Genomic DNA, 24812 nt, shown 5'->3' on the forward strand with positions numbered 1-24812 from the left:
ATATCCATTCGAACCAAATGCACTATTAATCAGCATAGGAGTTAGCTTATCATTTTTTTTGTTACTTGCACTAAGTATCATTAATTTGTTTGGTTCTTAGCTCAATGAGCTCAACGTGTAACTTGTACCATTATAAATAGAATCTCAGCCTCTGCATTTGGTAAGTTAACCAAAACAGAGCTTCTCCAATTCTAGGTGCTGGACGCGCTGATCAAGATCAAGAACGAGGTGATCTAGGTTTCTGGAGGTGGAGCAGGAGGGTTGTCTAGGGCTTCGATTTGGTGATTGGGTATGTGTAACAGAACCAATATTCTGTAAATGGAAAGAAAGAAGAAAGATTGAGAAGGGAAGAATGGATTTTATTGAAAGAAATGGCCTGTTCGAGAAGGCTACTCTCCTACCTTGGCATTCTAGGTGCCAAGAACCTCCAAGTTCTTACAGAACAGAATACAATTAGAATACCAAAATCATCCTATCCTCTCCTACTTATACAACACAAGAACTAACAAGAAGCTAACTAGCATAACTACTAGTTCTAACTGCTACAACTACTAACAACTAACCACATTTCCAGCTGCAGCTTGTATCTCCTTCAAGCCACGTGTACTGTTCCAATTGGGCTGTTACAGTATGGTTGAAGAGCCTCTATGGAGGTTTTTTTTTTTTTTTTTTTTTTTTTTTTTTGACCTTTCCACCTAAGAGAAGGAGGGAGATTTGAACTAGTGACCTCCGCTTTATGAGGCATGATTCCCAGCCGATTGAGCTACCCCTTGGGAACAAGAGCCTCTACGGAGTTGGTTTGAAGATAAAATTAGACACAAAATATATTTAAATTAGACACAAAATATATAAAATTAATTTAATACTAATATATTTAATATATAAGTATATGGAAAGGAAATCAATTAGACACAAAATTAGACACAAAATATATTTAAATTAATTTAATACTAATATTTATATCAAAATATTCTTAATCATAGCAAGAATTTTCTTAGGTGTTATAACATAGGTCGGTTTTGTGTTGTAAAAAAATTGAATTAGCCTAGGAATATGTGAGCTATTAGCCTGGGATTAAGCCCTTATTGTACTTTGACATGAACGCCTAGGCCTATTCGAGATGCAGAGCCCAAGTCGTGGCTCTCCACAAGGCCCAGCACCGCTACGCCTATTATTAATCTCACAGGGCTATAAAAAATTAAGAATCCCTAATTCCCAAATTGCTTCATCCAGGTTCCAGTGCTTTCAGCAAATCCAACGGAACGAGGGTTTCATCAAATTTGTTTGCAGTTTTTTCATCTAATTTATTGTATAACTTATTTGTATCATAAAAGGCTGTTCCTTGAGCAGGTACACACTCTTCTTACTACAATTCTGGCAGAGAGTTTTGGTTAGTTTTGTTTATTTCGCAAATTTAAGCCTCAAGTTCGTATCTTTGCATCTTTCATATTCTCGTCCACTGCCTCTTGTGTCATATTCGTTACTTTGAGACTGTTTGATTGGCTAATTTATTATATTTTTCTTTGTTGGCAATTTTCTGTAGCTTATATATAGTTTGGCTAATTTAACTTAAATGGGGAACAGAAAACAAAAGGTAATTGCTTAATTTTTTCCTTTTTGTTTTGTTTTTGTTTTTGTTTTTGCTTTGCTATTCCAATCATCTGGTTGTGTTTTGTACTGAGATTTACCTTTTGCATGGTTGCAACTGAATTGGGTGGTTAGAGAACTCGATTTGTCGAGGATCGGATAAGCGGAATGCCGGATGATGTTCTGGTTTCCATTCTGTCTCTCATAACAATGAAAGAGGCGGGGAGAACTAGTGTCCTTTCTCGCCGATGGCAAAAGCTTTGGACTTTTGTTCCTAATTTGAATTTCGATGGGCAAGAGAGTTTATACTATTTGGAAGATCATATAGGCGCACGGGGATTCCGGAGACTACATCGTATTGCAAGGACCAATTATGTGAAATGGGTGAATCGTGTACTGGAATTGCATCGTACTCCGGCTATTGACCAATTTAGAGTTTTTTTTGATTTGACTGAGGATTATAGACGTGATATTGATAATTGGATCAACTTTGCAATGGAAAAGAGAGTTCAAAGGCTTGAGTTGAGCTTTGATTATTGTTCCCTTATAAATCCTTACCCTTTTCCATCATTGTACCAGACTCGCGGTATTCCCAGCCCAAATTCCCTTAGGGCCCTCATTTTGAAATTTCTGAATGTAAGTGGAGAAGTTTTGGAGTACTTCATATGCAACTGCCCCTTTCTTGAACGACTGTGGGTGGAAGGTTCGGTAACTCTTGTCAATCTGAAAGTTGCTGGTCCATTGCTCCGCTTGAAGCACTTAGCAATATCCCAATGCTTAAAGTTAGAAAACCTAGAGATTTCCGCAAAAAATCTAGTATCATTCGTATACTTTGGGCCAAGAATAACCATGCCTTTTAAGTATGTACCCAACCTTGTTGAAATGTCTTTGGAGGGCAATTATTTTGAATATTCAATCTATAAATTCTGCGAGTTTTCAAGTTATCTTCCGCGGCTAGAGATGCTTGTATTGGATCTTTCGAAGGTCGAGGTATGTATGTAAAATTATGTTGGTTATGTTTTTCTTTTATAGGTTTTCCTTTTGAAATATGGAACTTTAGTTTTCTGCTCTAACTCTTGGTTCGTTTTACAGAAAAAGATGAAGCTCCTTGAATTTCATACATTAAGTAATCTAAAGCAATTAGAGTTGATAGCCACTGAAAAAAGTGGTAATGCAAGCCTTCTTTGGCTGACTTCCCTGTTAAAAGCAGCTCCTGTCTTGTGCAGATTAACACTAAAGGTAAATGTTCATACTTGTTCCCAACATAAATTATCCAATTGTGTGATTTGGTGGTTGATGGTAGAGTAATGCTTGTGGTGCTTTGGTTTATATTAAAATCTGCATAAAGCTTTTAGCTTTCATTCCAAGTGTTTAAATTGGTTCCGTCTTGTAGTTTTACCTTGTTAGCACATCATTGTTTGTTCATTGCCATGCCATAAGGATAAAAAAAATGCTGTCAGAACATTTGGCATATTCAACTGTTTAAGTTTTGCACCAAGAATGTGCACTCTTTGTTTAGAGTATGACGACTTCAGAAATTTTAGTTTACCTATTTTCAGCAGGTAACCTGGGTTCCTCATGAAATATTTAATAATAGAATATCATGCCATGTTAAGGATTTACATGCATGCACTAGAGATTTATGGAATTAGATTGGCTTAATGGGTTATGGTCATTCCTCCTTGGTTTCTGATTCAATTTCGAAGTGGGATTTCAGTTCATCCTTTTGATTTCATGCTGAACTGTCAATTGTTTTTTTACTCCTGTTCTTTATTCGTATTTGATATTTGGCCCTTTTTTATTTTATTTTAAGGTTTGTAGAGTTGGGGTGTTTCGTAAATTTTGTAATTGTGTACCTTTGTTGATTCTCTCTCTCGTGCAAATAAAAACCTTTACTGATCTTTCGCTGCACTGTTCACAGCTTCTGGAAAGGTTTTGGACAGTTTCGTAGGGTGTTTTAGTTGATGCCAGATTTGAAAAGGCATAATTTGGTATTATCGGTTCAGGTATCGGGTCGCAAGAAAACGAAACCAAAAAAAACCTTAACCATGTTGGTCCGCACCCCCTCTCTTCATTTTTTCTTCTTCCTTCATCTCTTACCTCCATCGTCTAACCACCCTAACAAAGCTAGTGTTGTAACCCAAAGCAAACCTAAATAGTAATAATAATAACTCCATTTCTATCTTCTCTATCTTCTTCAAAATCCTGTGCAAATATTAGACATATACTCCATTTCTATCTTCTCCATCACATGTTTAGTTTCTTCTGTTTTGCTGAAAGGCAAGTGTAGATTTGGTTTTTCCGTAGTAGTTGGTTTAATAGATGAGGCGGTCATTCTTTTGCAGTAACGACATATTCGATAGTTCTGATAAGTTAAAAAATTTTCTTGTTGATTGGTACGTAGTGTTATTATTATTTTTAATGAATGAGAAATCTATTAAACCAACAAACTGAAACTCTTTACAAACAACTGTATCCCGAGAATCAATCGGTGGTGATCTAATTAACTTTTAACCAGGTAGCTCCTACGCAAGTTTCACCTCTTCAAGTGAAACAAAGTTATGAGAGCAATCTGTCGGCAAGAGTAACAATCAGTTAGAGCCTAGTCGACTTTAATACAAAGGTTGTTGCCTGATTATGAAAGAGTCAATTATGGATGGCTAATGAAGTAAGGAATATCCATTTTGGTGGTTGCTGAAAGTAAACTGCATCATAATCATGGAGGGAAAATCATTGGGCTTAATCAAATCCTATGTAGAAAATTTAAGACTCATTCCACCATGAAGAATTGGCATGCTCCAATACTTGAGTACTGTTGTTAAAGGTTGAACATATCGTGGTTCATATTTTGGGATTATTGTGCTCCTTGATGATAATTGTAGTATGTGTTCGTAGTTTGTTTCTAAACAAGCAAAATCTTATGCATTTTTTTCTAATTTCTTATTGTAGTTACATATGTATGGATCCCCTGGTCGAAGAAAAGTACAGAAATCTCCAAAATGTCTCCATCATTGCCTCAAACAGGTGGAAATGGTTGGATTTGTGGGGCGAACAATTGATGTCGAGTATGTCAAGTATTTAGTTAAGAATGCTGTTGAGCTTGAGAAGGTAATAATTGATCCTCGATGTCCTCTTATGGTTGGATCGCCATTGGTGTATGAGGAGATAGAGGGAATGCAAGCTGCTCGAGAGTGTGCGAAGATGCTTGGAAGAGAATTATCTTTAGTTGACAAATTAATAGTCCTGTAACTTTTCCATTAATGATCAGTAATAATTTAGTTAGTGGATAAAATTTCATTGACAATAGATACTTTTTTTTTTTTTTTATGCTTTTGCTTTGGTTTGATATTTGAAACGTCATGTGTAAGTGCACGTTTTTGTTTGCACTAGAATAATTTTGGAAGTTAAAAAGTGAAACAATATTGATGTAGCAAGAAATATATATTGGGAACATACCATCGTTTGTTTTGCAATTTATTAGGGCACGTTGGATTAGGGCATGTGGCCACATGGCCACGTATCAAGATGGCCACGTGGATATTCACGTGCTCAATATCCACGTGGCCCAATGGGCACGTGTCAACTGGCCACGTAGCTAACAGTGTAATTTATAGAAAAAATTACAATTTTTTAATAACATGAGAGAAAATAGTCCGACACGTGATGTGTTTAGCGACCATCCTATTGCATGTGGCACGTTACTAATATATTAAATATATAATACATTTATAAATTGATGTGTAATTATTTAAATAATGTATTTGACATATTAAAAATATCGTAAGTGATATACTTCTCAATGTTTATTTTTTTTACTAGAAGTTAGTTACCAAATAATGTGTAATTTACATATGAAATAAATCATTTAAAAAATAAATACAACTTTTAATTAATACTACGTACATATTTTGGTATATTCTATGGTTTGAACCCTAACCCGAGTTTACTATTTATATAGCATATATACGTATGGTTAGGGTTTACATACATAATGTATATATATAAAGCCTGCTTTATTTGCAGCCCAATTAAAATGATGGGTTCTCGCCCTTCACTGAAATGTGAGAGAGATGTTCATTGTTGTGGCTTTTTGAGCTTATATTTGCATTGTCTTCACATTAATTATTGTTATTATTATTATTATTATTATTTTTGTAAGTACATTGATAACAAGAACTAACAAGCTTAAGCAGAATAAAACTATAGTATCTAACAACGTAATCTAAAAGGAGGTGGGTCTTTCCCACTTACAATAGAGATAGAGGAAAGGGGTGGAGGAGCAGTGGGAATGCAGTCAAAAAAGGATATGGCTGCGGCCCAATGTGTCACTGAGTGGGCACATAACTTTGCATTTCTATTGACTTTTTTCTGGCACTTCAGAAGATGGAGATTGGAAGGGAGTCGTTGATATCATGAATGATAGGTGTGATACGCCAATCAAGAGGATTTTGGGAATGTTGCAAAGACAGAATGACCACTTGAGAATCGCTTTCTAAAATAAATTTCTCAAGCCTAAAAGAAGTAGCAAGAGATACTGCTAGACGCGCAGCTAAGGCTTCATCATAATTTGGCGAACAAGGAGAGCTAATATGAGAGATCATACTAATAATATGGCCTTGGTGATTACGACAATATGCAGCTTGAGCTAAGAAAGAGCCTCTGATTGTTGTGTCAGAGTTAATTTTGAAGCAGGGCTTGTAGGAGGCAACCAGCTTTCCAATGGAGTTGGGATTTGATGCCAAGCAGCATAGTGTTCCATAGAAGTCTTGTTGATATGCTTAGAGACTTGGATAGCATCAAAGGAGAGAGCATTATGAGAAGCTTTGTTTTTGTAATACCACAGAAGATCACAAGACACAGCTGCAAAAATTTGAAACATGTGGCAATCAGTTATAGAGATTCCTAGAGATGTTGGGGAGATAATTAGTTTGACCCAATCCACCATATAAGAGAAATTGAGAGCTTTGGAATCCAAGGGCCAAGGAGAGTTGAGCCACACAACCCGGTCAAATATACAATTGAAGAATAAATGCTGAAGAGAATCCATCCCTGAGTGACAAAGCGGGCATTAATTCGGGATGTAGGATGGAAAGATAGCATTTAAACATGCCCAAGTAGGAAGAATATTCCAAGCTATTTTTCAGAGAAAATTCCTAAGCCGATCATTGAGGTTGAGCTTCCATATAGACTTCCAAAACCCCAATGAAACATTAGGGCTGCAAACTGGCAGTTTCGATTGAATGAGTATGAGATATGCTAAACTGATGGAGAACTTACCAGAAATAGAAGGAGTCCAGAGGTAGTGGGGCTTCGGGTCATTCAAAATTCCCAGTTTAAGAATCGCTTGAGCATTGAAGTTATCAAATATAGAATGAATAACTCTAGGAATCCATTGCAAGGTGTTTGAGGAAAGCAAGTCAGAAATAAGCAGGGAAGGTTGGGTGAGATTGTTTTGAAATTTAGGAGAAGGTCTGAAAAAAGGGATAGGGGAATCTAAGAGGTTGACCAGATTGGGAGGTGTGAGGTCGATGATACCTGGAGACAAACATTAGCAAGGTAAAGAGGCTTACTCTTTTGAATACCACTCTAGATCATGGATGCATTAGGGGTGCTAGAGGTTGAGAAAAAATCGCCATATTGAATGTATTTTTCTCGAAGATGACGGACCCAGAGACAATCCACATTGGAGACAATCTTCCATCCAAGTTTGACAATAAGAGCAAGATTGGTTTCTTTCATAAGACGAAAGCCTAGACCCCCTAGATAACGAGGAGCACATATAGAGCTCCAGAATTTGAGACACAGATTCCTTGATTTACCTTTTGGAAAACCCCACCGGAAGTCTTTATAAATGATTTGTCCAGTGCTAAGCAAAGTGAATCTGGGAGAAGAAAGGAACTCATTGTATAAGAGGGAATGGTAGCTGCAGTGGTTTGATAAGTACCGCTCTTCTAGCTTGAGAGAGAGTTTTTGCTCGCCAACCATCTATTTTCCCCATAACCTTAGCCAGAATAGGCTGAAAGACTTCCTTTTTGGATCTACCAAAAATAAGAGGAAGTCCATGACAGTAAGGTACGGAGGATGAGGCTTAAAAGGGATGATACCTGTGATGCTAGAGATAGATGGTGCCATGGTGTTTTTACTGAAGAGGATAGACGATTTGGAATCATTCACAGCTTGTCAAGACCATCTACAATAAGAGTTCAGACATGACTTGATAGCAAAAACTTCATTAGAGTTGGCCTTTGCAAAGATAATTAAGTCATTAGCAAAGAGAAATGTGTAACTAGGGGACAATTTCTAGCAATCTTAATACCCTTGAGAAGACCAATAGATTCCTGTTGATTGAGAAGTCGAGACATAACCTTTGTGCCCAGAATAAATAAAAAAGGACATAAAGGGTCTCCTTGGCGAAGTCCTCTAGTTGGAGTAAATAACTTGAAAAGGATGCCATTGATTAAGATGGAGAAGGACGTAGAAGTAACACAAACTCGGATCCAGTTAATCCATGTATGGTGGAAACCCAATTTACTCAAGATGGCCAAGAGGAAAGACCATTCCATACGATCAAATGCTTTTTCCATATCAATCTTAACAGCCATAAGTCTTCCACGACCTATTTTTGATTTGATTGTATGGAACAATTCATGGGCCATAATAGAATTATCTTGAATAATTCTGAAAGGAATAAAAAGCAGATTGATATGGAGAGATAAAGAGATGGAGCAGACCTTTGAAGCAATTAGCCAAAACTTTGGATATTATCTTATAAATGATGTTGCAGAGGCTAATAGGTCAAAAATGGCTGACAGAGAAGGGCCCTAGCTGTTTGGGAACTAGAGCAACAAAAGTATGATTCTAATCTTTCAGAAGATGGTTTGTTGTAAAGAAATCCCAAACACATCGTAGAACTACATGCTTTACTATATCCCAATATCTCTTGTAGAAAAGAGCTGTGAAGCCATCTAGATGAGGAGCTTTGGTGGACCCAATGCTCGAGAAGGCTTTGAAAATTTCCTATTCTGATGGGATGGCACAAAGTGCTAAATTCTCTTAAGCTAAGATGGAGCTATCAAATAAATTCAGCAAGTCATTCTCAATAATAGGTAATGAAGATAAGGATAGAGAATTAAAATGATTTGTAAAGCAGCTTCCAGTTATGGTACGGTCCAAGATCCAGTCTCCAGATGGGAGCCTGAGAAAGGTGATAGAATTTCGCCTTTGTTTAATCAGAGTGGACGTATGGAAGAACTTAGTATTCAAGTCCTTGCAAGTGAGCCAGGTCTCTCTGGATTTGTTCTTTCAAAGCATTTCTTCTTGTAGATAGAGCTCAATCAATTCTTGTTTGAGAGATACTTCTGCTTGAAGAGATTGATTAAAGGCATTGGATTGCTGTATAATATCCAGTTGCCTTGTAAAAGAAGATATCCTCGTTTGAATATGTCCAAAGTGGATCTTATTACAATTTTTTAGAGCATATTTTGTGGCCTTCAATTTCTTTGACAATGTAAAGGTTGGAGAACCAGTAAAGTAAGAGTTCTAGGCAGAGGAGATAATATTCCTGCAGAAGGGATTCTTTGTCCAGAATTCCTCAAACCTAAAAGGTCTAGGCAGGTTATTTGGGGGGGAGGGGGGGTAACAGTAAGCGGTAATAAAGGATTATGGTCAAAGGAGATGGCAGGATAGGCCAAAATAAAAATTTAGTCCTTGTGCTTGAATTCCTCCAGAACACTTGACGGATTCCGTTAGTATGCCACGTCAGCACCAATAGAATGACGACATGTATCACTCTTAATAAAAAAACAAATTAACATATCAAAAATATAATATATAAAACCTAAAAATTATTTTAAAAAACAAAAAATTGAAAAAAAAAAAAAGAAAAGAAAAAAGAAAAGAAAAAAGAAAAGCAAGGGGGTGGCTCCCATCGGCTGGGGGTGCAAGCCACCCCAGAGAGGGCAGGGGGTGGCATGCTATTGAGACTGGCATCTAAAACTCTAATTGCATTGATAATGCTTTTATATAATTGTATGATATTGAACATTGGACATATACATTATTATTTTACATGTACATATATGTTTCATATTATATACATTTAAGGTCTTTAAGTTACATTGTATTTGACTATGTTGTGAGTAATGAGATTATCACAATGAAGATCATGGTCATAGGTCCTTGTATAGGAGAAGCAGGAAGTATCCTTTCTGGAGCTGTGACAGGATCGCTATCGAAATAATTATTATTATTTTGGTATTTTGTGTTTTGAATTTTGTAATTTTTTATTTTTTTATTTGTGCTCACACACACACACACACACACACACACACACACAGTGACAGGATCGCTATCGAAATAATTATTATTATTTTGGTATTTTGTGTTTTGAATTTTGTAATTTTTTTTTATTTGTGCTTTATTTTTTTTTTATTATTTGTTCTTACTTGTCTATAAAAATAAATAAATAAATATAACGGTCATAAATCGTTATTTATCCTTGTCCAAATCACACACACACACACACGCACACGCACGCACGCACACACACGCACACACATTACTCATGCTTTTGAGATAAACAAACTATAATAAACTATATATAGAGAAAGGGCATAAAGCTTCCATTATTTTTTCCTTGTACCCATATTTGTAACTATAAATAGAGAAAGGGCATAAAGCTTCCATTATTTTTTCCTTGTACCCATATTTATGATTTGTTACATACTCTCGAGTCACAATTGTAGCTTTTATGCAAAATCAATACCCTTATGATGTAGATGTAAGATGGATGGGCCATTTCAGGGGGTTACCTTTAACACACATGTTGGTACAGTTTCTGGTATGGTGACGTGTCGCCTTGTGATTCGTCATCTTCCTTGATATTCACTCTCCTCGTAATCTGCAAAATAATAAACCACTAGTCGGGGGTGCCGGCTATGCCCACTCCGATGCCTAAGTCAGTTCAAACTCGTGACTTTTATGGAGAATAAGAAATCTCAGAGCTTAGAGAATCTGTGTGTCAAAATACCTGGCGTAGCAGTCTTATTTATAAGCTCACAGTTATAAAACTACTGGAGTTCTTGAAGCACAATCGGATTAGGAGTTGAAGTCCTAGATCACATTGGCTTTAATCTTATCTTCATAGAGTTCAAATTGGGTAGTAGAGTCCAAGTCGGATAGGACACTGCCTCTTCATTTTGATTCCATGCTAATAGGTACCTTATTCCATATTTTTTGGGATAGGGTCTATCCCGAGATTCTCGGGATAGAAGTCTTTCAAAAGATCAAGAATCCTAGATTCGGGTCTGAGCCTATGAATTTCGGACATAGTACCCTAATCGTATTCAAACACTTATTTGTTGAGTCTGAGGAGATATCTCCGAGGCATTATATTGCATTCCGACCAATCTTCCGAGACGGTAATATCCCGCGATATGTGCACTCCATCAAGACTAGGAGATCTCAGAATACTCTACCCCTTTTGGAGTTTTTAGGCCCGATATGCTCAAAGCACGTAAATCGAGGTGCTCAGGCACCGAGGTGATTTCTTCAAGCTAGGTTGTGACTAACCCCTGAGATACTCTGACCGAGATGACCCAGCCAGGTCAGACTTGTGGGTCAAAGTTCTGACTTGCCTTGGAGCCCACGTGGCTTCGGATCTGATTATTTCCCCAAAAGTTACCCCCTAATTATCTTATTTTGAATTTTTGAATGTAAGAGAATTAATTGCTCCTAGGAAACAGTAATTTGAAAGCTGTCACTGTGTGCGTTAGTTTCCAACGCATTTATTAGCTGTCACTTTATCCCGCCATAATGACCGAATCCTGACAGCTCATGATGGCGGCGACAATTCAATTCGAAGTTTCAATTTTCAAGGAGGCGCCTTTAATGAAGATTCGATCATTTTGAATTTTCAAACGGCTGACTCTTTGATATTCGGGCATTTGAATTAATGGCGCCCTTTGAGTTCTCGGGCACGTTTGGGGGGCAATTAAATCTTCACTTTTCACCCCTCTATAAATACCGCATTTCACCAATTTTTCTCACTTTCACCATTCTCTTTGAACTTTCGAGCTTTCTATCTTTCTTGCTTCAACTTCTTACTCTTAGCCCTTTCTTCTTTTCTGTAATGGCGAGGTGCCTTCCTTCTGGTAGCATTCCCTCCACTTCGGGGCCAAAAGGCAAAAAGGCCAACGTGGCCCCAAATCTCGAGCCTTTGGAGAATCAGAGGGAGGCCTGTATTTTCGAAGAACACGAGGAGGTTCTTCGGCGGAATTATGACATCCCACCAACGATGAGGATGTTTTATCAAAATCCAGTAACTCAATCCATTAATGGCGATGACATCACTCTGTTTGAGAGGATGTTCATGGTTGGACTCCGGCTTCCTTTCCCCGAGATCGCCAGGGACCTTGTTTTGTTTCTGATGATTGCTCCGAGCCAAATTATGCCAAACACTTGGAGGTATCTCTTCGCCTCCTACATATTGTGGAGGACGGTTCTGGACAAGGAGATGGATATTTTCCAATTCTTCAACATTTACTGCCCGAGACAGAATCCAGACGGGGCAATTAAGCTGACTATCTGATACCCCTCAGTATTTATTAAACTGAAGTTGGGGCTTTCGAACAACAAATTTTGGGAGCTGCAGGTCTTCCGAGTGTCCAGGGAGTGGGAATGCGCTGAATCTACTGTTCTGTCGAATGACCGACGGATGTCTCGGGTCTGGAAGTTGCTACGACCTGACCGACTCAAAGCTCCTGAAATCAGCGTGACATCTCGTGTTGATGTTCAGAGAATGATCGAATGGTCTGGAGCGAGGTTGAAGGCAAAGCAGTTCGATGACATTGATTTTGACCACATCGTTACTGATGAGGCCATAAGGTGGTTTCTCGAATATTCTATTCTGGAGAACAAAAGGACAATGACAAAAAGGGGCAAAACCAAGAAGAACTCAAGGGCCCCAAAGTCTCGCCAGCAGCCCACTAAAAAGAGGGCCGTCGATCCCGAGACCCTCGTCTCCTAGGAGGTGGCTCCTAAGAGAAAGAAGCAGAAATCGCCTCTTGCACTTCCATTTCAAGGAGGGCACCTCCTAAGAGGGCAGAAATGAGTCCAATCAAAGAGAGGTCACAGGATCCTGTTCCTGAGTCCGAAACGGAGAGGGTTTCAGTGAGTTTTGACGGGTTTATCCCAGAGTGTTCTCCGACCCGAGAGGCCACCTTTCAGCCACCTTTTGGCCTAAGGGATGAGTCTAGTTCTAAGAGGTCCTCCAGTTCTTCGATGTCCAACGATGAAGAGTCTGAAGCTGGAGTTCCAGGGATGACTAGCCCTGCACCCGAGCCGCTGAACAGGGGGGCTGATCAAACCTCTGAGAAGATTAGGAGGGCGGCAACTCCTCGTCGAGTGAAGAGTTTGGCCAAGAGAAGGAGATTTGGACCCCGAGACCATCTTGCAGGAATGATCTCGGAGGCTGAACAAATTTGGGGGGCCGGTCATTAGGTCTTCAGATGTTGAGGCTAATCCTGAGGACGTGGCGACCCCTGATAACTGACCTGCCAATGCCGAGGATATCGAGGAGGAGCATACTCCCAGAATTCCTTCTGCGGAGCAGATGGGCACTCTTCCACTTCCCGAGGCTGATCAAGAGGCAGAGCATGAGACAACTCCGAGGGCTAGTCCAGTCTTAGCCCAGACCGAACCTGACCATCTTCATGTAAGCTCTGAGGTGGTTGAAAGGGACATTCCACAGGATGAAGATGCAGTAAGGCCTGAGGCTCCTTTGAATGCCGAAGTCCAAACTAGGCGTGAAACGAGTCCGGGGCCAAGTACATCTGAGCCAAGGCCATCTGCATCCAAGGTTGATCCGAATGCTAAGGCTACCCTCAACACTGAGGGAACCAATGGCTCAAGGTTCAGATCCGTCTTTGAGATACTTGGCCGAGGTCTCCTAGGATGTCCAATGGAGGCCATCAAGAATCTCATACCCGAGGGATTCTTGGGTAATGCTGGGGTAGCATCTCCCGAAAGGACTGCCCAAGGCATTATGATTTCTCACTATCAGGTAAAATTTTTTGGAATACTCAAACTATTTGCTTAGGAAATTTTTACATCAACTCGGATTTTATTTCGACTCTGGCAAAACTTTGAAAGGCATTAAGAAGTGCAGCCGGCTGTTCCAGCTCCCGAGGTGCAAGCTTGAATCTCGGGACTTGAGAAGGAAGTGGACAGCTTGAAGGCGCTTCTTCATGTCTGAGATGAAGAGTTGGCTTCTCGGGACTCCGTAATCTTTGAGGAGCGGTCTGCCATGGCCAGAATGAAAGCTGCCGTTTTGGAGGCCAACGAACGTTGTAATTGGTCTATCGAAGGTCTATCCTGCGAGCTTGATCATGCTGACCGACTACAAGCTCAGTTGTGAGCTGCTCAAAACGAGTGCTCCGAAGCTTGCAATAATGCCGAGGCCGTTGAAGCTGAGAGGGGAAAGCTTGAGGCCGAGAAGGAGAAACTTGAGGCTGAGAAGGCAAAAGCTTTAAAGGCGCAGGATCATGCCGAGAGTCTCTTACTCAGACTTCGGGCCAGATATGATCAATGCAAAGATAAGACAAAAAACCTTCTGAAGCAGCTAAGTTTTGTGCCTTACCTCCTAGACAAAATATGGGGTCGGGGATTCGAGAATTATTGGACTCTTTCTACGAATCCTCAATATAAGTTTGATCCTTAAACTGTTGGGCCGCTTCTGGTAGGGATTCCGGACGAGGCTGTCAAGGAGCTTACAGAGTTCGGCAAGAGCTTCATGCCTTATGTACCTAACTGGGGTGCCGATGCTCCGAGGCCCGATGAGGATGAAGCTTGAAATGCCGAACTCGTGCCTCGGTGCTTCAGCTTGTAGATACTTTACTTTTCTTTTTCCAATGTATCTTTACTTTTTCATGTAAAATTTTTGTAATGAACAAAATTTCAATATTACTGAATGAAAGTCTTCGGACATTTTGACCTTCATTTTCCTTATCTTACTAATCCTGAAGTGTTCTTACATCTGAGCTGTTACCCCCCAAATAACTTAAGGAATGAAAATTCCTCTAAGTTATTATTAAAGTTAGCCGTAGAACATTATAATTTTTCAAATTGAATTGAACATCTTTACTTGGAAAAAAGTTTTCCACTTAATTCTTCCGATACATGTTTCGGTTTCTTATAATTCTTACTTTTTATACTAGAGTTACCTCCCAAAACTTGAACAGACAATTGGTTTGTGTAAGTTTTTTCCAAGGGAAGAGTCGGTCTAACTATTTTTTAAATTTAAGCTACCCCCTAAAAATTTTGAACAAACAATCGGTTTGTTGAGATTTTTTACAGAGAAGAATAGAAAAAACTATTTGCATCGAAGTGTTGAGTCTTACTTGATGATTTTTTAAAGAGGTTTTCTCCTCATAGCTTCATCCGAGTTGCTTCCTTTGAGATTTTATACTGAGAGCTTGACTCAGCTTCAAGGATATCTCCCTTTATAGCATCTCGGTCCTTACTTTGAGATTGACTAGGTGTCGGTGCTTAAGCTACTGTCGGATCTTCCTCTTCATACTGAGCTACCCCCCATAACATTAGGCTGCGATTGCAGGCTAAGTCGTTCGAGGTGGGCAATCAGTTCCCCTGGGTATCCCCACCATAACTCGGGCAAATCTTCGTCTTTGCTGAGCTACCCCCCATAACATTAGTCCGTGACCGTGGGCAAAGACGTCCGAGGTGGGTAGTCAGTTGCCTTAGGTATCCCCACCATAACTCTTTCAAGTCGTTCAAGGTGGGTGTCGGGCAAATCTTCGGTGTAGCTTTGTCATATTTGAGAAGTAATTGAAGAAGAAGTAGCTTTATTGATGATAAAATTGCCGAACATAACTAATTACATAAAGTAATTTTTCAAGTGTTCGGCATTCCATGCTTTTGGGAGCATCTTCCCTATCTCGAGAGCATCTTCTCTCTGTACATTTGGTTTATGATTCTATATCCTACTTTTTAGTGGTAATTTATTTTAAAGTATCAAAGTTGTGGATGTGATGCACTGACAAGTATGAGAGAGATACTTCTACTAATTATCTATGAAACCACAACCGTGTACGCTTTTCAAATATCAAACCAGAGCAAAAGCCTTATTTTTTTTTTCTTTAAGAAAAATGTATCCATCATCCGAAAACATATTGTCAATTAAATTTTATCCGCTAAATTACTACTGATCATTAATGAAAAAAATTACAGGATTACTAATTTATCACCTAAAGATAATTCTCTTCCAAGCACTTTCGCACACTCTCGGCAGCATAGAAGATGGCAAAGAAGAATAACCAGAGAAGCCATCGTGTCCAAGCTCTGCCTGTGAAACTAGATACCTTATCATTGTGATCTAATTAGGGTTTTCATGTATTGTGTATGCTTATTAGGATGTGTTATAGAGTAGTAAGCTAGGGAGCATCAATCCCCCACACCTTTAGTAGTATAATCATTTTTCAATTATAGTTTAAATCTTTACGTGGTAAGTGTTTGATGTGAAACTAGGTGCTTTATGATTACGTCTTAACGAAAGTATTTTCACGTCAAGGTCGTCATAATGGTTGATGCCCATTATGCGCTCATATCATGCATGTTAGAAAGATCCATATAGACTTTAAGCATTTCATTGGTTAAGGATTAAATGAGATCAATACCCTAAGTTTCTTTTAAGTTTGTTTCATTTTCCGTCTTTATTACCTTACTTGTTGTAGCTTCAATTCTACAACCTTTACTTTTGTTTTCTTTTTCAAAGTTAAGTTAAATACACTATTTAGATATCCCGTTACGCAAAACAACCCTTAACATCTGTGATTCAATAACCCTTACTATAGTACAATTGATTTGTACTATTGCGAAGTGGTAAAACTTATAAATTTAAAAATCCACGCACGGAGTCGTCTAGACTTGAGCGTACCAACGACTTAAAGCAACGCATTCTAGGCTAACAGATCTTCCACGTTCTTTTGTGCTTGAGCCAATTGTTGATTCAGGTTGGCTATGCGGGCCTCGGGGCCTGGAGACTTTACCTCTTCGTGGGTGTTGTTTTTGACCTAGATTCGTACGGCGCATAGTCACCATTGCGGATTTGTTTTTGAAGGAACAAAGTTGAGTTCCCACAGACGGCGTCTAACTGTTGGTACAGTTTCCGGTATAGTGACGTGTCGCCTTGTGATTCGTCGTCTTCCTTGATATTTGCTCTCATCGTAATCTGCAAAATAATAAACCACTAGTCGGGGGTGCCGACTATCCCACTTCGATGCCTAAGTTAGTTCAAACTCGTGACTTTTATGGAGAATAAGAAATCTCAGAGCTTAGAGAATCTGCAGATATTTTTTTGGGGATGACAGTTAAAAGCACGTCGGCCGGCTGCTTTTCTGTCTTGGTATTTCTAAACCTCTCTCCATGAGGATAGGTTTGGCTTTACCTTAGATGTTAAGAATAGATGTCGTTTCCTTTTCCATAAGCATGTGTTTGTTGTTTTTTTGTTTATCGGTTTTCAAAAAAAAAAAAAAAAAATTGGGGAGAAGATGCAGAACTTTATTTCTTTCTTTTGATAGCTTTTCAGATATTACATGTGTTTTTACCTGATAACTCAGTTCATTGTGCATTTATTAAATATGCTTATATATGATTGAGAGTTTATGCATGATATCTGCTAAGTTTTCCTGTTGCATCTTGATGATAGATAGTTACTTTCCTCATGTGATGAAAACGTGCACTATCTAAGACTCCCCTAAGGTACATTTTTTCCTTCTCTGACTTTTAGTTTCTAGAAATTCTGGATAAGAGAATAGGTTTTCGATAAGATGGCCAAATTGACCACATGCTAGTTGAACCTAAAACCTATAAACTCTGGCACTCCCTACAGTTTGCAGTACCTTAAGATTCGAGCAGTAATTCATAAAAAGTTCTGTGCTTTAAATATTTCACTGCTTATGTGCTTCAAATTACCTTGCCCTCTATGAGCAAGTAAAAATTTTATCTTGTCCTACTTGGTACAAGTAAAACAAATAAGTGTTGCATCTTAGGGGGAGTGTATCAGATGAGGGTGGCTAGGCCCTAACAAGTTATAAGGTTTGACTTTTGGCTAATCTGTCTTTGATTTTCTCTCATGTCTAGAAAATCTGGTTGCTTTTTGTCATATCAGTGAAAGTCATACCTTATGGGAAAAGTCTTCACACACACACGCATTACATGAGTTGAGTAATCTATTTAAAATTTCTATCTGCAGGAAAATTTGTGCTTATTGAATACTTAACTCTCATTTATATCTTTGCATATTTCTGCAATGTTATTTGACAGTTTTATCAATTGATTATACATGCGTGTTCTGAAACTGACTTTAGGAAAAATAATGCTTTTTTGCAAATTTTCCTCCAGTTTCAAAATTTTAGTGTGAAGCATCCATACGAGCACAGGTTTAAGACTTGCGTCTCTTTCTCTGCCATACACACATCTTTGCATTTTTATTGATTTATCATGGCATCTTGTGTGTTTTTCTCGTGGATTTCTCCCGATATTTTGGCATTTTTTTGCACATCTCTTTTCATCCCATGATCTTCATTGTGTTTTCCGTTATTCTTTTAAGTCTTTGTGATTTTAGAATATTGGAATATTTGTTGGGATCTTTTCTTGAGATAATGTGCATGAAAATCCTTCTCTGTCTGTGTGTTGGGCTGATCATGATATATTTATGCCTTATGAGTAGCTGCATTGCTTATATTTCTCTTTGGCATCCATTTGACAGCCATGTTAAATACCACATTATGTTTGGAACTAACAGGATCCAATGGTATTTTTGGAGATATTTCTGATTGGTTTTTCAGGAATACGACATCCAGCGGCTCCCAGCACAGTGATTGACAGATGCATCCTTTGGAAAACTGACTATTGTTGAAGTCGGATGTCCAATTTCCAAAGGTCTTGGGATTTGATACTTGGAGGATTTCTATTCCTCTCTTTTGGGCCCCTTACAAACTTTTCTTTATTTTCCTTTTTTTTTGGATTTTAGAAAGTTTTTGTCTGTGGATTTTATTACTCTGTTTACCCTTGTACTTCTGAGACATTAAGGGGGAGTAATTGTTGTGTGGTTTTTCTCATTACTCTGTTTTACCCTTTGTCCCTTTGTGACAAAAAAAGGGGGAGTAATTTTTGATTTAGACCGGGATTGTATTTTTAACCGGTCAAGTGATTTTTGTCCCAGAATGGCCAAAGGGGAAGTTTGTTAGTTTTTGTGTTGGCTGCATTCTGTTGGACAAAATCACTTTTATGTAATGTTACTGCTTTCTCAGGGATGCTGCCTTATCCAGAGTCTACTCTTCAGCTATGTTCTTCGAGAAGATTCTATGAAGTTTTCAAGGATTTATTTCGGTTCCCTGTCAGCCGTCCGGACGATGTGTCATCCCGTCCGGACGCCCATCTGTCTACTGCTCCATCCGTCCGGACGATGTGTCATCCCGTCCGGACTCCAGATAGTCCAGCATCATCCGTCCGGACGACGTGCTTCTTCCGTTCGAACACTTCACTGTATCGAGAAGTTTCTGTTCCAGCTTGCTTAGTCCGGACTTTTCAGCAACACGTCCGGACGCATATCAGTTCTCGAACGGTTCACTGATTCTTTCCAAGTTCAAGAAAGGGAAGATCAATCAACCGTCCGGACGATGTGGTATCCCGTCCGGACGCGTATGTCCATAAGGCAAGAATCGCAGTTTGAATTTGACCGTCCGAAAGCCTGACAGCTGTGGTCCGGACGCTGGTGCATCGTATATGGTAACTGACGATTCGACTTCAACCGTCCGGACATCTGTCCCTCATGGTCCGGACGCACACACATCTGATATGGAAATTACGTGTTGAAGTTCAGCCGTCCGGACGCTCCTCCCCCATGGTCCGGACGCACGAAGCCTGTTATGGAAATTACTTGCAGCGGACGTGCGTCCGTCCGGAAAATCGAGCCATCCCGTCCGGGCAATGTTCTTATACAGAAAAGATTTCTCCGCGAAATTTTCGGAAAAATCCTATCGCACAGTTGTCCGTCCGGACGTCCATGGTCCACCATCCGGACGGCTCCTAGGCAAATTTTGTCTGACGCTCATTCTGACCCCCAGACTATAAATAAGGGTCTTTGGGCACTTAGAGCTGCAAGAATTCAGTGTGAATTCCATTAGAGCTCAGAGACGTGATATTTCCTCTGAAGCCGTTTTTCAAAGTGTGCTGCGCTACAAGTTGAAGTCTATCTTAGAAGTCGGCTCTAAGGTAAGGAGTTTCATTGAAGACCCCTTCAGGTAGGTGAATCTAGTTGGGAGGCGTTCGTGTTGGGTTACACGTTAGAGAGCAAGGTACGACCACTGCATCAGGGGTATGTGAGTGTTACTGCTTTGTATCTAGCTTTGTCTTCTGAATAGTGGATATCCTGAGTTTGGCTGCCCCGGAGTGGTTTTTCTCATATTAAGTTTTCCACTTCGTCAACAAAAATCTCTGTGTCATTTACTTTCCGCTGTGCATAATTTTTGTTGACACTTTGTGCACACACACACTTTAATTTTAGAAGTCAATTCAATTTTTCAAGAAATTTTTCTTTTTTCATTTTTTCTATGTGATAATGCAGACATGGATACCAATTAATCTTATCTTAAGGGAGGAAGAACTGATTCTCTGCATTAGAATTAAGTGGAATCTAGGATGAAATTAGATATGCAAAGTAACATTTGTAATTATCTACAATTGGCTTGATTGGCTGGATGTTGCTTTCCTTTGAAGTAAAATGTTCTTGAAGCCTGTATTTTGCAATGGGAGAAAGATAGTGATTTTCTCTATGTACATTTGGTCTATGATTCTATATCCTACTTTTCAGTGGTAATTTATTTTAAAGTATCAAAGTTGTGGATGTGATGCACTGACAAGTATGAGAGAGATACTTCTAATTATCTATGAAACCACAACCGTGTACGCTTTTCAAATATCAAACCAGAGCAAAAGCCTTTTTTTTTTTTTCTTTAAGAAAAATTTATCCATCATCCGAAAACATATTGTCAATTAAATTTTATCCGCTAAATTACTACTGATCAATAATGAAAAAATTACAGGATTACTAATTTATCACCTAAAGATAATTCTCTTCCAAGCATTTTCGCACACTCTCGAGCAGCTTGTATTTCCTCTATCTCATTGTACTCCCATGGCGATCCAACCATAAGGGGACATCGAGGATCAATTATTACCTTCTCAAGCTCAACGGCATTCTCAATCAAAAACATGGCATACTCGACATCAATTATTTGCCCCGTAAATCCAACGAATTCCACCAGTTTGAGGCAATGATGGGGACACTTTGGAGCTTTTTGTACTTTTCTTCCACCCTTGGATTGGTACCACTACAATAAGAAATTAGAAATAAATGCATCAGAATTTGCTTGTTTAGAAACAAACCATTGAACACATACTACAATCATCATTAAGGAGCACAGTAATACTGGTGTCATCATCCCAAAATATGAACCACGAAATGTCCAACATTTATCAAGTACTGGAGCATGCCAATTCTTCATGGTGGAATGAGTCCGAATTTTCTACATAGGATTTGATTAGACCCATTGAGTTTCCACTCAGACCATAAAAGGAAGAAAGAAAGAAAGAAATATATATATATATATATATATATATATAGAGAGAGAGAGAGAGAGAGAGAGAGAGAGAGAGAGAGAGAGAGAGGTAGAAAAGAAAAAACAAACTTAACAAGGCTGATTTAGGATCTAATCACAAATAAACATAAAAAGACAAAGGAGTTTTTATAGTGCAGGTAAGGAAGTTAGTTGGTGGTATATTGTTTGGTTTCGTCAAGCTATTCCTAAACAAGCTTTTCTTCTATGGTTGGCTATCCTTAATAGACTTACCACAGGAGAAAGGCTTGTGACTTGGGGTTTTCAGGGAGATCCGCAGTGTTTGTTTTGTAGAAATGGGGTGGAAAGTCGTGATCATCTATTTTTCCCTTGCAGTTTTAGCTCCCGTATTTGGAAAACTTGCATGAATAGCTGCTTCATACAACATCCTCTTCTGGACTGGCAGGGTGCGCTTGATGAAGCTTGTAGAAAGCGGAAAACGAAGAAGCTGCTAGGTGTTTTGTGCAGGTTGATACTGAGTTCTACAGTATATATTTGGCGTGCTAGAAATGAGATCAAGGTTCTATGTCACCCAAGAACGGAAGAGCAGATTCTTCGCTTGAACTTCTGGGAGGTTCGAAAGAGGATCTCAGGAAAGGGCAAGTTCATAAAGAATATGGAGAATGTGGCTCTTTGTAAAATGTGGAATATAGATGAGATGATTCTGGTTTGAAACCAGGTTTTTTTTTCTAGTCCCTAGTTGTTCATAGAGCTGTGTACTCTGTTTTGTTGTTTTGTTTGGTCTTTTAAGACCTTTGCTTGTACTCTGATGGTTGGTTAGTAATGCAATGTTCACTGATTCATCAAAAAATAAAAAAGGACTATAGCCAACAAGATGGAGTGACAATAGCTGATATATAAAGATTATAAACACGAATACCTATCTGGCCGCAAAACAAAAAATAAGAGATACTTGTGGAATCGAGTGTATGATAGCAAGAAGGATTAGTTTACGGCGATATATAAAAGTCACATTTTATGGTTTTGTTTTCAACAACCCGATACCTGAACCGATAATACCAAATTATGCCTTTTCATATCTGGCCTCAACTAAAACACCCTACCAAACTGTCCAAAATCTATCTGGTTCTTTTAAATTGTTTTAGAAAATTGATAGTTCAGCAAGAAATCAAAGGGATGAACTGAAATCCTACTTTGAATTTGAATCAGAAACTGAGAAAGATTGACCATGACCCTTCAAGTCAATTTAAATACAACCCAAAGGTCTCCAGTGCATGCACGTAAATCCTCAACATAACGCGATATTCTATTATTAAATATTTCACGAGGAACCCAGGTATCTGCTCAAAATAAGTAAAACTAAAATTTATGAAGTCGTCATCCTCTAAATAAAGAGCATATATTCCTGGTGCAAAACTTAAACTATAATTGAATATGCCAAATGTTATGACTGCATTTTTTTTAACCTTATGGCATGGCAATGGACAAACAATATTGATGCGATAACAAGGTAAAGCAGAAGACGGTACTAATTTAAACAGTTGGCATGAAAGCTAAAAGCTTTATGCAGAGATATTAATACAAACCAAAGCACCACTAGCATTACTCTACCATCAGACACTAAATAATCCCAAAATTGGATAATTTACGCAGGACACAAGCATGAACATTTACCTTCAGTGTTAACCTGCACAAGATAGGAGCTGCTTTTAACAGGGAAGTCAACCCAAGAAGGCTTTCATTATCACTTGCATCGAAAGCTATCAACTCTAATTGCTTGAGATTACTTAATGTAGGCAATTCAATGAGCTTCTTATTTTTATGTATAACGAACCAAGAGTTAGAGAAAGAAAAGTAAAGTTCCATATTTCAAAAGGAAAACCTATAAAATACAAACAAAACCAACATAAATTTGCATGCAGACCTTGATCCTCGGAAGTTCCAATATAAGGGTCTCTAGCCGCGAAAGACAACTTGAAAACTCACAGAATTGATAGATTGAATATTCACAATACGTGCCCCCCAAAGACATTTCAACGAGGTTGGGTACATACCTAAAAGGCATGGTTATTTTTGGCCCAGAGTATACGAAAGATACAAGATTTTTTGCAGAAATCTCTAGGTTTTGTAGCTTGTGGCAGTGGCGTATCTCTAAGTACTTTAAGGGGAGTAATGGACCGGGAACTTTCAGATTGACAAGGGCAGCTGAATTTTGCACACACAGTCGTTCAAGAAAGGGGCAGTTGCATATGAAGTACTCCAAAACTTCTCCAATTACATTCAGAAATTTTAAAATGAGGGCCCTGAGGGAATTACACCTGGGAAAACTAAGAGTCCGGTAGAAGGGTGGAAAAGGGCAGGGATTTGAACTGACATGCTCAAAGCTCAGCTCAAGCCTTTGTACTCTCTTTTCGAATGCAAACTTGACCCAATGATCAAGATCATGTCTATAATCCACATCCAAATCAAAAGAAACTCTAAATTGATCTATAGTGGGAGCCCGATGCAATTTCAGTACACCATTCACCCACATCACATACTTGGTCCTTTCAATACGATATAATCTCTCCAATCCCCGTTCGCATCTATGGTCGTCCAAATAGTATAATCTCTCTTGTGCGTCGAAATTTAAATTAGGAACGAAAATCCAAAGCTTTTGCCATCGGCGAGAAAGGACACTAGCTCTCCCCGCCTCCTTCAGTGTCACGAGAGACAGAATGGAAACCAGAATTTCATCCGGCATTCCACTAATCCGATCCTCGACAAATCGTGCTCTCTAAGCACCCAATTCAGGTGCAACCACAACCATGCAAAAGGCAAATCTCAGTACAAAACACAAAACCAAGATAATTGGAACAGCAAAGCAAAAACAAAAACAAAAGGAGAGAAATTACCTCTTGTTTTATGTTCCCCATTTAAGGTAATATGTAACTAAAACTAAAGCTACAGAAAATTGCCAACAAAGAAAAATATGATAAATTAGCCCATCAAACAGTCTAAAAGTAACGAATATGACAAATGAGGCAGTGTACGAGAATATAAAAGATGCAAACATTCGAACTTGCGGCTTAAATTTGGAAAAACAAACAAAAATAACCAGAATTGTAATAGCGAAAGAGAACGGTGTGTACCTGCTCAAGGAACAGCCTTTTATGATACAAATAAGTTATATAATAAATTAGATGAAAAAACTGCAAACAAATTTGATGAAACCCTCGTTCCGTTGGATTTGCTGAAAGCACTGGAACCTGGATGAAGCAATTTGGGAATTAGGGATTCTTAATTTCTTTTATAGCCCTATGAGATTAATACTAGGGTCTAGGCGTAGCGGTGCTGGGCCTTGTGGAGTAAACCCCGAATACAGCCACACGACTTGGGCTCTGCATCTCGAATAGGCCTAGGGGTTCATGTCAAAGTACAATAAGAGCTTAATCCCAGGCTAATAGCTCACATATTTCTAGGCTAATTTAATTTTTTTACAACACAAAACCGACTTATGTTGTAACACCTAATAAATTTCTTGCGATGACTAAGAATATTTTGATATAAACATTAGTATTAAATTAAATT

General features: G+C 38.7%; 2 protein-coding genes across 5 annotated transcripts; one reads left to right on the plus strand and one right to left on the minus strand.

Annotated features, from left to right (window-relative positions):
- Positions 1 to 1178: 1178 nt before the first annotated feature.
- Positions 1179 to 4914, plus strand: LOC133875332 (F-box/LRR-repeat protein At3g26922-like). 2 transcript variants are annotated; one of them, XM_062313434.1, is made up of 5 exons: positions 1179 to 1390; positions 1544 to 1594; positions 1723 to 2577; positions 2680 to 2826; positions 4537 to 4914. In XM_062313434.1, the coding sequence occupies exons 2-5, from the start codon at positions 1574 to 1576 to the stop codon at positions 4834 to 4836; spliced, it is 1323 nt and encodes a 440-aa protein (XP_062169418.1). In that variant the 5' UTR covers positions 1179 to 1390; positions 1544 to 1573; the 3' UTR covers positions 4837 to 4914. The 2 variants fall into 2 exon arrangements, with proteins under 2 accessions (XP_062169418.1, XP_062169417.1); XM_062313433.1 differs by having other exon boundaries at positions 1180 to 1350.
- Positions 4915 to 20582: 15668 nt separating this feature from the next.
- LOC133875661 (F-box/LRR-repeat protein At3g58900-like) lies at positions 20583 to 24674 on the minus strand. 3 transcript variants are annotated; one of them, XM_062313860.1, is made up of 5 exons: positions 24374 to 24667; positions 24137 to 24185; positions 23167 to 24018; positions 22917 to 23054; positions 20583 to 20996 (listed from the first exon to the last, which is right to left on the minus strand). In XM_062313860.1, exons 2-5 carry the CDS (start codon positions 24155 to 24157, stop codon positions 20703 to 20705), a joined length of 1305 nt encoding a protein of 434 aa, XP_062169844.1. In that variant the 5' UTR covers positions 24158 to 24185; positions 24374 to 24667; the 3' UTR covers positions 20583 to 20702. The 3 variants fall into 3 exon arrangements, 2 of the variants coding, with proteins under 2 accessions (XP_062169844.1, XP_062169845.1); XM_062313861.1 differs by lacking the exon at positions 22917 to 23054 and having other exon boundaries at positions 24374 to 24664; XR_009901472.1 differs by lacking the exons at positions 22917 to 23054; positions 23167 to 24018; positions 24137 to 24185 and having other exon boundaries at positions 24374 to 24674.
- Between the last annotated feature and the right edge of the window lie 138 nt (positions 24675 to 24812).

The sequence above is a fragment of the Alnus glutinosa genome, chromosome 8, assembly GCF_958979055.1.
Source record: "Alnus glutinosa chromosome 8, dhAlnGlut1.1, whole genome shotgun sequence".
Taxonomy (NCBI): Eukaryota; Viridiplantae; Streptophyta; class Magnoliopsida; order Fagales; family Betulaceae; genus Alnus; species Alnus glutinosa.